The sequence below is a fragment of the Musca vetustissima genome, unplaced genomic scaffold, assembly GCF_032173495.1.
Source record: "Musca vetustissima isolate MV318-11 ecotype Yass unplaced genomic scaffold, APGP_CSIRO_Mvet_v1 utg293916, whole genome shotgun sequence".
Taxonomy (NCBI): Eukaryota; Metazoa; Arthropoda; class Insecta; order Diptera; family Muscidae; genus Musca; species Musca vetustissima.
The window spans coordinates 1,833-14,652 of record NW_026873250.1 but is presented as its reverse complement, the minus strand read 5'-3'; the positions used below and the strand labels follow the sequence as shown (position 1 = coordinate 14,652).

The 12,820-nt window shown below is 31.5% G+C and overlaps 1 protein-coding gene across 1 annotated transcript; it reads left to right on the top strand.

Annotated features, from left to right (window-relative positions):
* Positions 1-1,806: 1,806 nt before the first annotated feature.
* On the top strand, positions 1,807-5,846 carry LOC133323641 (obscurin-like; the record flags this gene model as incomplete). The annotated part of the gene is made up of 4 exons (XM_061532567.1): positions 1,807-1,943; positions 2,008-2,163; positions 2,406-2,576; positions 5,672-5,846. Coding segments are annotated over 4 exons (639 nt in total), but the record flags the coding sequence as incomplete, so codon positions are not given.
* Positions 5,847-12,820: the final 6,974 nt, after the last annotated feature.

Below are 12,820 nucleotides of genomic sequence, written 5' to 3'. Positions count from 1 at the left end.
ATTTTTATAAAGAAATTTTTTTCAAGGCGTGGATTTTTATAAAGAATTTTTTTCAATGCGTGGATTTTTATAAAGAATTTTTTTCAAGGCGTAGATTTTTAGAAAGAAATTTTTTTCAAGGCGTGGAATTTTAGAAAGAAATTTCTTTCAAGGCGTGGATATTTATAAAGAATTTTTTTTTCAAGGCGTGGATTTTTATTAAGAAATTTTTTTCAAGGCGTGGATTTTTATAAAGAAATTTTTTTCAAGGCGTGGATTTTTACAAAAATACTTTTTTCAAGGCGTGGATTTTTACAAAAATACTTTTTTCAAGGCGTGGATTTTTACAAAGAATTTTTTTTTCAAGGCGTGGATTTTTAGAAAGAAATTTTTTCAAGGCGTGGATTTTTAGAAAGAAATTTTTTCAAGGCGTGGATTTTTAGAAAGAAATTTTTTCAAGGCGTGGATTTTTAGAAAGAAATTTTTTCAAGGCGTGGATTTTTAGAAAGAAATTTTTTCAAGGCGTGGATTTTTAGAAAGAAATTTTTTCAAGGCGTGGATTTTTAGAAAGAAATTTTTTCAAGGCGTGGATTTTTAGAAAGAAATTTTTTCAAGGCGTGGATTTTTAGAAAGAAATTTTTTCAAGGCGTGGATTTTTAGAAAGAAATTTTTTCAAGGCGTGGATTTTTAGAAAGAAATTTTTTTCCTCGCATTGAAAAAAATTTTTTCAAGGCGTGGATTTGTATAAAAAAGTTTTTCAAGGTGTGGATTTTTAAAAAAAAAGTTTTTCATGGTGTGGATTTTTATAAAAAAAAATTTCAAGGCGTGGATTTTTATAAAAAAAATTGTTAAAGGGGTGGATTTTTATTAAAAAAAATTTCAAGGCGTGGATTTTTATAAAAAAAAATTAAACGGGTGGATTTTTATAAAAAAAATTCAAGGTGTGTGAAAAATGGCAAAATTTGTATTCTATATCGTATATATTTACTCCTGAAGGACATAGAGCCGAGAAGTTGATAGTATATCCAAGAGGAGTGGATGGCCTTTAAATTGACCCCGATTATATTTTCGTATATACTCGGATGTGGGAGTTACACGTAAATATTTACAGGTGCTTACGTATTCAGATATTATTTAATAAACCATTACCACACTAGAGGTCGGAAATGTAGCGCAAATCGCTTTGAAATGTTCCATGAGGTTCCAGTTATGGTCAAGGACAACGCCTATAATTTTCGGTGATGAAGTGGACTGAAAACCTAATTTTGTGTGTTTTTTTTCGAGCCGATCTATAGGCCACAATTGAAAGCCGAACATCACAACACAACCCACGGTGAAGGGATTATGGACAAGTAATTAGAAGGGCTGTACTGTATATTGGTAATATTCGGAAACTATGTCAGTGTAAGGAAGAGGTGCTGTTGACCTCTAATCGGGCAAGAGGTTGAAATTATCACTAAATATTACCCAAGCTCGGAATAAAAATCCGCCGAAAGATAGAGTTCTGTGGTAGTTGTGTAGGGTATCGTATGGTCGGCCCCGTCCGACTACTGCTCCGCACACAGGTTTTTAAATATTTTTGAATTATTTGTTTAATATATTTAAGGAGTATATATGGAAGGAAGGTAAGTAAAAAAGAACACCCCAATAAAGTAGATAACCATAATATATAAAAGTTTACGAGTCAAAGGAGAATAAAACTACACACCTCTCTATTCCCGCGATATACAATTGCAAACATTTTATAACGGATACTTCTATAAAAGTTTCCCCAATTATTTTATCCTGAAAAACAAACTCTAACACATTTTCTCACCCTTTTTACAGGCATTTGATATTTTAGTTGTTAATCAGGATTTTAAGTCAGAAGCCAGTGATTCGGTTACCTTGCAACGTGGTGATATAGTTGAGGTTCTCAAAACATCTACGGAAACGACAAGCGAAACGACCAGTAGTGTTAAGAAGTAGGTGACTTGGAAACTCTCTCTCGCTCTCCCTCAAGAACTAATTCTCCTTCTCCTTTTGTAGAGGTGTTCAGGGCAGTGATGCAACAGCTAAATATTTGGTACGTGTATTCGGTGACAATGCCAAAGAGGGTTGGGTACCCAAAAACATTTTGGAGGACAGTTCGGTATCGTCCATGCTGAATGGCAACGATAAAGAAAGTGCCGAACTACAAAAGAAGTATGTATTACGATTATGATGATATTGATGATATCCTATCACGCCATTTCATTATGTCTCTCTCACTATCTCTCTCACTCTTTCTCCTCTCTTTTTGCTCGCTTCATTTAATATTGCATGCATGACGCTTTATCGCTTTTCCTCCTTTCTCCATTCAATCTCGCTCTCGCCTGATTTCATTTCTCTGATAATAATATCGTTCTCTCTCTCTCTTTCTCTCTCTATCTTCTCATTTATTTTAGGGCCATTATACGAGAACTTTTAGATACTGAGGAGGATTACGGTAGAGATCTGCAAAATGTTGTGGATCGTTATATAAAGGCTGTGGATAGTGCCACCGCGCCAAGGACAGTGCGTGATAGTAAGGATATCATCTTTGGTAATTTCCAACAAATAGCCGAATTTCACAATAAGTAAGTTGTTGTTCTACTTTTTTTGCATTTTATTCCATTCCGCATCATTGTTTTTTTTTAAATTTTTACAATTAATGCGTTTTGAGGTATAGTAGATCCCAATATTTAGATTTTTATAAAAAAAAAATATTTTTTCAAGGCGTGAATTTTTATAAATAAAATTTTTCCAAGGCGTGGATTTTTATAAAAAATATTTTTTCAAGGCGTGGATTTATATAAAAAATATTTTTTCAAGGCGTGGATTTTTATAAAAAATATTTTTTCAAGGCGTGGATTTTTATAAAAAAATATTTTTTCAAGGCGTGGATTTTTATAAAAAATATTTTTTCAAGGCGTGGATTTTTATAAAAAATATTTTTTTCAAGGCCTGGATTTTTATAAAAAATATTTTTTCAAGGCCTGGATTTTTATAAAAAATATTTTTTCAAGGCGTGGATTTTTATAAAAAATATTTTTTCAAGGCGTGGATTTTTATAAAAAAAATTTTTTTCAAGGCGTGGATTTTTATAAAAAATATTTTTTCAAGGCCTGGATTTTTATAAAAAATATTTTTTCAAGGCCTGGATTTTTATAAAAAAAAAAATATTTTTTCAAGGCCTGGATTTTTATAAAAAATATTTTTTCAAGGCCTGGATTTTTATAAAAAATATTTTTTCAAGGCCTGGATTTTTATAAAAAATATTTTTTCAAGGCCTGGATTTTTATAAAAAATATTTTTTCAAGGCCTGGATTTTTATAAAAAATATTTTTTCAAGGCCTGGATTTTTATAAAAAATATTTTTTCAAGGCGTGGATTTTTATAAAAAATATTTTTTCAAGGCGTGGATTTTTATAAAAAATATTTTTTCAAGGCGTGGATTTTTATAAAAAAATATTTTTTCAAGGCGTGGATTTTTATAAAAAAAAATATTTTTTCAAGGCGTGGATTTATATAATTTTTTTTTTCAAGGCGTGGATTTATATAATTTTTTTTTTTCAAGGCGTGGATTTATATAATTTTTTTTTTTCAAGGCGTGGATTTATATAAAAAAATTATTTTTTCAAGGCGTGGATTTATTAAAAATTATTTTTTCAAGGCGTGGATTTTTTAAAAATTATTTTTTCAAGGCGTGGATTTTTATAAAAAAAAATGTTCAAGGCGTGGATTTTGAAATAAAAATAAATTTTCAAGGCGTGGATTTATATAAAAAAAATTTCAAGGCGTGGATTTATATAAAAAAAATTTCAAGGCGTGGATTTTTTAAAAAATAATTTTTCCAGGCGTGGATTTTTTAAAAATTATTTTTTCAAGGCGTGGATTTATATAAAAAAATTATTTTTTCAAGGCGTGGATTTATATAAAAAAATTATTTTTTCAAGGCGTGGATTTATATAAAAAAATTATTTTTTCAAGGCGTGGATTTATATAAAAAAATTATTTTTTCAAGGCGTGGATTTATATAAAAAAATTATTTTTTCAAGGCGTGGATTTATATAAAAAAATTATTTTTTCAAGGCGTGGATTTATATAAAAAAATTATTTTTTCAAGGCGTGGATTTATATAAAAAAATTATTTTTTCAAGGCGTGGATTTATATAAAAAAATTATTTTTTCAAGGCGTGGATTTATATAAAAAAATTATTTTTTCAAGGCGTGGATTTATATAAAAAAATTATTTTTTCAAGGCGTGGATTTATATAAAAAAATTATTTTTTCAAGGCGTGGATTTATATAAAAAAATTATTTTTTCAAGGCGTGGATTTATATAAAAAAATTATTTTTTCAAGGCGTGGATTTATATAAAAAAATTATTTTTTCAAGGCGTGGATTTATATAAAAAAATTATTTTTTCAAGGCGTGGATTTATATAAAAAAATTATTTTTTCAAGGCGTGGATTTATATAAAAAAATTATTTTTTCAAGGCGTGGATTTATATAAAAAAATTATTTTTTCAAGGCGTGGATTTATATAAAAAAATTATTTTTTCAAGGCGTGGATTTATATAAAAAAATTATTTTTTCAAGGCGTGGATTTATATAAAAAAATTATTTTTTCAAGGCGTGGATTTATATAAAAAAATTATTTTTTCAAGGCGTGGATTTATATAAAAAAATTATTTTTTCAAGGCGTGGATTTATATAAAAAATATGGGGCTTTTATAAAAAATATAGGTTTTATAAAAAATATGGGTTTTATAAAAAATATGGGTTTTATAAAAAATATGGGTTTTATAAAAATATGGGTTTTATAAAAAATATGGGTTTTTTATAAAAATATGGGTTTTTTTATAAAAATATAGATTTTTTTTAAAAAAAATATGGGTTTTTTATATAAAAATATGAGTTTTTTATAAAAAAATATGGGGTTTTTATAAAAAATATTGGTTTTTATATAAAATATGGGACTTTTATAAATAATATGGGTTTTTATAAAAATATAGGTTTTATAAAAATATGGAGTTTTTTATAAAAAAATATGGGTTTTTTATAAAAAATATGGGTTTTATATATAAAAAAATAGGTTTTTATAAGAAAATATCGGTTTTTATTAAAAATACGGGCTTTTATAAAAATTTGGGTTTTATAAAAAATATGGGTTTTTACATTAAATATAGGCTTTTATAAAGAAAATATGGGTTTTTATAAACAAATATGGGTATTTATAAAAATATGGGTTTTTATATAAAATATAGGTTTTTATAAAAAATATGGGTTTTTATAAAAAATAGGGGTTTTATAAAAAATATGGGTTTTTTTTATAAAATATGTATAGGTTTTTATAAAATAATATGGGTTTTGTAAAAAATAGGGTTTTTATAAAAAAATTAAATTGTAAGTTGATTTTTATAAAAAAATATTTTTTCAAACTGTGGATTTTTATAAAAAATATTTTTTCGGAGCGTCGATTTTTATATTTTTTCAAGGCGTGGATTTTTATAATTTTTTTCAATGAGTGGATTTTTTAAGATGTTGAACTGAAGAACTAAAAATATGTTTCTAAGTACCCCAAAACGCATTAATTGTAAATAAAAATTTAATCGAATCATTTTTTTCACTCAATTTTCAAAATTATTTTTCCAAAATTAAATTATTTTGATTGCACATGCTTGATCAGGGTTTTCAATGATGGCGTCAAATACTATGCGGACAAACCGAATATGGTAGTGAAGACCTTTTTGCGATTGGAACGTGATTTCGATATGCATGTCAAATATTGTAAAACCGAACCGCTGGCTCAAGAATTTCTAACATCGAATCGAGAGGCGTTTACATTTTTTCAGGTAAATTAAACAAAAAAATACATATAATTACTTTCAATACAAAAATGATTGAATTTGCCCACCTCATTTTTGCCTAGAACTGTCCATCATTAAAAAAACAACATTCCATACAAATTAGAAGAAAATCGAAAAAATCTGCACTAAAAAATTCTATTTTTAAAAATAGAAGCAATTTTATTATGGGATATTTTTAAAAATAACGCCCCCATTCACCTATTTTTGTGGATGATGATGATCATCATCGTGATGAAGGTGAGGTGAATGGTGATTATGCTGTTGTTGGCGTTTCGAGGAAGATCAAGACTCCCACAATGGTGTCTCCTCTCGAAGTGAAGTGGAAATTTACTGCAGTCAGCCAAACTCATTATCCGCCCAAAAGACATTCAAATACACCTGCATATTTTAGTTTAGGATTTTTTTTTATTTTTTCTTCTTCCTAAATTTTGTTCCACATTTTTGTTGAGTATCCACGCTGCAGAGAAACAAGTTCAAGTTCATCAGAACACCTACTTTTTATTTCGAATTGGTAGTATATTAGGTGTGAATTGAAATTTAATTTATGATGTGATGTGTTTTTTTTTTATTGGAGGCCCTTTTTCTTCAAGGTTACCCAAATATGGGGAAGAGAAAAAACCTCATAAATTATTCGATTTGACCTAGAGAATATTTTTTCGAGTATCCAAAATGTTTGTTCGAATTTGTTGTTCTCTTTTTCACTATTTTATTGTTTATATTATTTAGTTCTGATGTAGATTTTCCAATTAGTGGAGGTTTTAATTTGTTGATATTGAAAGTTCATTGGAATATTTATGGGGTCTCTCCCCTCTCCTAATTTGATTTTGAAAAAAAAAAATTTTTTCTAATCGACAAATAAACAAACATTCTGTTTGTGATTAGGTTATTTTATGAAGTGATTTGTTCTTTGCCCTTCAGTTGTAGAATCGACAAATGTAGTGTTATTCGTCAGGTTAGGTGTAGACGGGAGAATGTTCGGCATGACCGAACATGAAGTAAACACTCAAAATACCTAAAATCAAGCGATTTTTTATAAGAGAGCTATGTTATGGTAAATTGCTTTCAGAAGATGAAGCTATAGATAGTCAGGTTGGGAAATTTCAGCTAGGACCTTGAACCCAACTAAAAATGACGCGCACCTTTACGTGGCGATTTCTTCCTAAGATCGACCGATATTTATAATTTTTGAAAGGAAGATTTGACACCCAATGAGGATTCAAAATATCAAATAAGAACAAAATCGGTTGTAAAATTGGCAAAAACCCAAAAATATCGAAATGCGAAGGGTCCCCATATTAGGGTCCTACATCAAAAATTGAACCAGGTTGTCACCTAATGACAACTCAAAATATAAAATTTCAGGCAATTCGTTTCAAAAACATGCCCAAAATTCTCAAAATACGGAAAATCGGATGGTAGCCTTATATGGGACCTTCTCTAAAAAGTGGACTAATATTTATAATTTTTGCTAGGAGTATTTTGAGTTCTCATTAGTTTAGACAATTTTAGACAATTTGGTTGAAAAACGTGTCCAAAATTCTCAAAATATCGAAAATCGGAGGTCAACCGTATATGGGGCCTACTCTAAAAAGTAGACTAATATTTATAATTTTAGGTAAAAGTATTTGTCACCTAATGGCAACTCAAAATACCAAATTTCAGCCAACTCGTTTGAAAAACGGGTCGAATATCCTCAAAATATCGAAAATTGGAGGGTACAGTTATATGGGGCTATATCAAAAAGTTAACCGATATTGATAATTTTTGGTATAAAAAGTTCCTACCCCAAGAGAATACCAATTAACAAATTACAACCAATTCTGTTGAAAATATTGTTCAAAATCCTCAAATTATCGAAAATCGGAGGATGGTGCCTATACTAAAAAATAGACCAATGACAATATTTTTTTGTGGGATGATTTGACACCCGATGAGAACCCAAAATATCAATTACAGCCCATTTGGTTGATAAAAATATCCTAAATCCTCAAAATATCAGAATCGGATGGTACCGTTATATGTGGGCTATATCAAAAATTTAACCGATATTGATCATTTTTGGCAGAGAAATTTGCTACTCAATGATTATCAAAAATATCAAATTACAGCCAATTTGATTGAAAAACGTGCCTAAAATCCCCAAAATACCAAAATCCGGAGGGTACCCTTATATAGAACCTATCCAAAAATGTTGACCAATATTAATAATTTTTGGTAGAAAGATTTACCACACAATGGGAAACGTAATAAAGAAATTACAGCTCATTCAGCTGAAAAACTTGTCCAAAATCCTTAAAATCGGAGATTACCCTTATATAGGGCCTAACCCAAAAAATAGACCAACGACAATAATTTTTGTGGGCTTTTTTGACATTCAATGAGAACTCAAAATATCAAATTACAGTCCATTCGGTTTATAAAAGTATCTTAAATCCACAAAATACCGAAAATAACGTTATATATGGTCTAACCTGTAGCTTGGGCCAATATTACAGGCAATTTGGTTGAAAAACGTACCAAAAAATCCTAAAAATCGGAGGGTGTAAGGGCTATACCTAAATGTAAACTGAAAATCCTTAATTTTTATATGGAAATTTACTATCCCTGGATAACCCAAAATACCAGGGATATCTTAAATCCACAAAATAACGAAAATCGGAGGGTAACGTTTTATGGAATCTATACCTAAAAGTAGACCTATATAGAGCAAAATTGTGATATATCCTAAGAGGAAGTATCGAATGAGCTTAAACTATTCCAAAATGCATTTCTTAGCCCTTGGAGGACCTATGAAAAGTTTCCCGTCTATAGAAAAAACAGAACTAGTTCAAATAATGATTCCGAATTAGGGACGATCGGTACTAGGTCCGCTTCTCCCATTCCTTTAGTTCCTTTCGCTCCAGTCGTTTACTTCTTGCTCTCGTTCACCTAGTTCCTTTTGATTCAATCGTCCATCTATATTTTGAATTGAAGTATTGAACGAACTAAATGACCTAGTTCCTTTTTTTGAGCGAATCCGTACCGGAACGAATCTGAAGATCGTACCTTTCAGAAACGAGATTGCCCAATTCGACGCTTTGTTGCCACATATTTCAATTCTGATTTTATTTTAAAAAAATTAATTAAGAACTACTTAAACTAGTCTAACATAGTCTAACTATTCACCCTCCACCCTAGTGTCTATGCCAGTTCACATTATCCTCACACACCAGTGTATATATGTATGTTTGTTTATCTCACTTGTTTATAATTTGTTTAATTTTTATTTATAATTCACATAATTAATAAATCCAGAACTATTTTTATTTTCTGGTGGATTCTGGAAAAAAACTCCATATTGACTTCGAATATTTAGTAACCGATTATTTTTTTAAATAAAACAAACAAAACATCCCCTCATTTAAATATTTTTCAATACAATTTTCATCCAGCTGCTTTGGAGAAATAATTTTTGTTTAGAAGATTTATTGGAAATTCCTGCAACTTGGTTATAAAAAAGTGTGCAGATATGACGTCTGTCGATCCATCGAATCGTCGTCTCCCCATCTGTTTAGAATAAATATCGGGAATTAATTGGTCAAAATAGCAAAAACAACTAAACCGAAAAAAAGCTTTCATTTCCGTTCGTTATTCGTAAACAATTCTCTCGGCTGGTCGGATCAGTGGTTCATCATTCGTTTGTTCGCCAATACCACTGAGATGCGTTGGAAACTTTTGCCGAACTTATTGTGAGCGAACTTTTTATTTTGTCGATGATCTTTAGAGCTTTTTTGAGAACTAGACGAAGTGAAATAAACACAATTTCATAATTATTGAGGAAGGCATTTTCTGTATCAGTAGTGGTATGACTGTGGGGAGGATTATTCATATGTGCAAAGCTGAGAGGGAGGGGAATAGATGGATGTGCTATGAACACATGCCACACACTCAGTTTAGTTCATAGATATGTACATATAGTCGGATCTATATGTATGTAGCCCCGTGACTGTTTATTTGAAAATTCATTGCGGTCAACCCAATTTGTAGTAAACCAATAAGAAAATAAAAAAAAACAACCGCAAATATTGTAATTTGTATGCATTAATCCGAACGAAAATTGAAACAAAATTTCAATATTTTGTTTCAATTTTCCTTCGAAAGCGAAAAAAACAACACTAATTAACAAGGAAAAAATTAATTGATGCGATTGTTAATCGTTTTTATGGATGTACAACAAGATTCTGCATACATATCTTTAAGGTATTTAATTTCTTCTTCATGGTCTTCGCATTCAAAATATCTGAAATCGATCGGAATTTTATGCTATTATTCCCTGAAATAATAAGATACCAAATTACATGGTTACATGGTTACATTTTAAGCATGGGTTGGTGTCTATGCTACGAAATAATTTATTTTACTTCTTTCGGTGGGATTAGAACTAGATTTGTAGTTTGGATTACTATTCACCGCATAATGTAACAAAAAAAATAAGGTGTCCTGAACACAGCTAAAGATGTCAAAGTTTGCCCTGGCGGAAGATAATAGTCATTCTACGCTAAGTTAAACGGGACGAAGAAATTGAAAATAATGAAAGGCCAGGATTTTAGATCGAAATCAATATTGGAGGATTAGTGACGAATGAATGGCGAAATGGAAAAAATAGGTTGATATGTAACAAAAAAGCCGCTTTAGAAGTGCTAGCCGATCTGGAAAAATAGTTGTCATTCACAACATTATTTTTGACAAATATCACCATCAGATCCATCACTTAGAGGTTTATTTAAGTGTTCCCAATCGATCTTTTTGTTAGTCGAGATTTTAGACTTTCCTTCTATCGAATCCTTGTCATCCCAATCTTGAAGTAGACAGCGCTGGACACGTATTATTTTGGCTAAACTTGTCATTCTTGTTGAAGACTACCAACTTCTTTAGCAGCAGCAATATCTTGTTCTGCAGAACAAAGGCTTCGAACATGCGTTACGTCGTGATTGCACTGCCCCAACCTTCTGACACAGATGGTTGCTTGTGAAGTTGAAAAACGTCCCGTTTCCTCTCCAGCTTCGGTTTAAGGGGTTCGCTTATGGAAGCATTGCTAGCCACTAATTTTCTTAGGTATTCTATGATCTTTGAGGACTCAAATTCTCATTTTTTTTAATTGAACTAGGTCGTTCACCTCGTTCCGTTGCCTTATATCGTTCAAATGGTCACTTAGTTCAATTGGTTTTGCATTTAAGCTGCCAGTTCTATCAACCGCAAAGAATGATGACCTTTCCCAAAAATTTGAAAAGAACATTACTATTTTCTACACTCCGTTATATTCGGGTGTACACCAGAGCACCCTGAACGTCACTGAAGGTATAAAAGGAAATTTTGTGAACGACAGTAATAAACATTGAACTAAGTCGTCACTCGTTCAGTGAACTGACTCGTTCAATTGAACTAGGTCTTTCAGGAGCGACACATGACTAGTTAGAAGTAGTTTTGGCATAGCATCAAATATAAGTTACGACTGTTGGCAGATGTTTTTCTATTATAGATACTCTGTCGGCATTTATTGTAAGTAGGTTGGAGTCAGATTTTGTTCGAAGAACGGTGACGGCACCGGAGCTTGGCCCGATGTTTCGTATTAAAGTCAAGTACATGTTTTTCAACCTCGTTTGTTCCAGAAGACAGCGAGGATCTCCTTTCTGTGCCAGCCGAAAGCTCATTTTTCAACCCCACTCGACTAGACAGCAAACTACAACCAGCCAAAGGCTCTTTTTTCAACCCCACTTGTGGAGTCAAGTCATCTACAGAAGACTGTCCGATTATCACTAAAGTATATTCTTTTGAGCTGCTGGTGGCTGTTATCTCGATGTCGTCTTGTTTAATTTTCATCGGAGTAAGATATTTTAATGTTGGTCATTGACACTAGGGGTTATCAACGTTGTATCTACAGATTAGATACTTGACCTTAGATGTTAAATTAATTTTAATTGGCGTTATAATTTTTTGTCGCCCAAAACCGGTCTTCACAGATAAGTCAACTTCAATTGTTCAGGTCGATGGTGCAGCAGGTGATCTTATAATTGACAGCATTCATCACATCCATATCCCTTTTTATTTTACCAGGAGATATGTACCACTTTCGTAAAGTCCGGTTAGTCGTTTTGATATTCCCAGTATTTACGAATTCTTATGGCTCGTCTTCTGGTTATTAGAGCCTTCAGTCGGTGAATTCTCGTGACAGTCTCCTTTAACTATGGGTTGGTTCAGCTTTCATTTTATATCAGCCGACGGGAGGTTTTTTTCCATAAAGCGGCACCAGTGGGCACCAGAGTTTGCTGTTCGCACTTCTATTCCGGTTCATCTAGACACTGTTTCCGCCATTGTGCCCCAGATATCGACTTCTTTCTTTGTCGTGAGTTTAGCAATGTTTTTGCCCACTCCTTCCACCATCATATCAACCTCTTCGCTCCTCGGTCATTCTATGACAAGAAGCTTAGTAAATAGTCTGCCGTGTAAATGAACAATTGAACTACAAGTGACTATGGAACTAGATGAATGACATAGTACATTTTGCGGAGGCAAAGTGTGGTGCCGCCAAAATAGCCCTCCAAGAAGTTCTCGCAGAAATAAAAAAAAAACTTCTAATCGAACTTTATGTTAAGGATCCTCTGGTAATCAGATTTTTGAAAAATCGTGAAAAGAATTTTGTTAGCTTTTCGAAAGTGGAAATTGAAATTTGGTCCTTCGAGTCAGATTAATATTTTTTTGTTAATGCAGGGCGGTATCATCCTGACATTTGACGATGTAGATGTCGTTATATCAGGTAGAGACGACTAGAACCGTAGTAACCCTCCTCTGGACGGTCTAGTTTTCTATACTTTCTGTACGGACGGATATAAGACGGAAGAAGGTACAGGGGCTGGCGTCTACTGTGAAATGATAGGTTTTGAGCTTACCTACAAGCTGGGTAGCAACTGTAGTGTTTTCCAAGCTGAAAT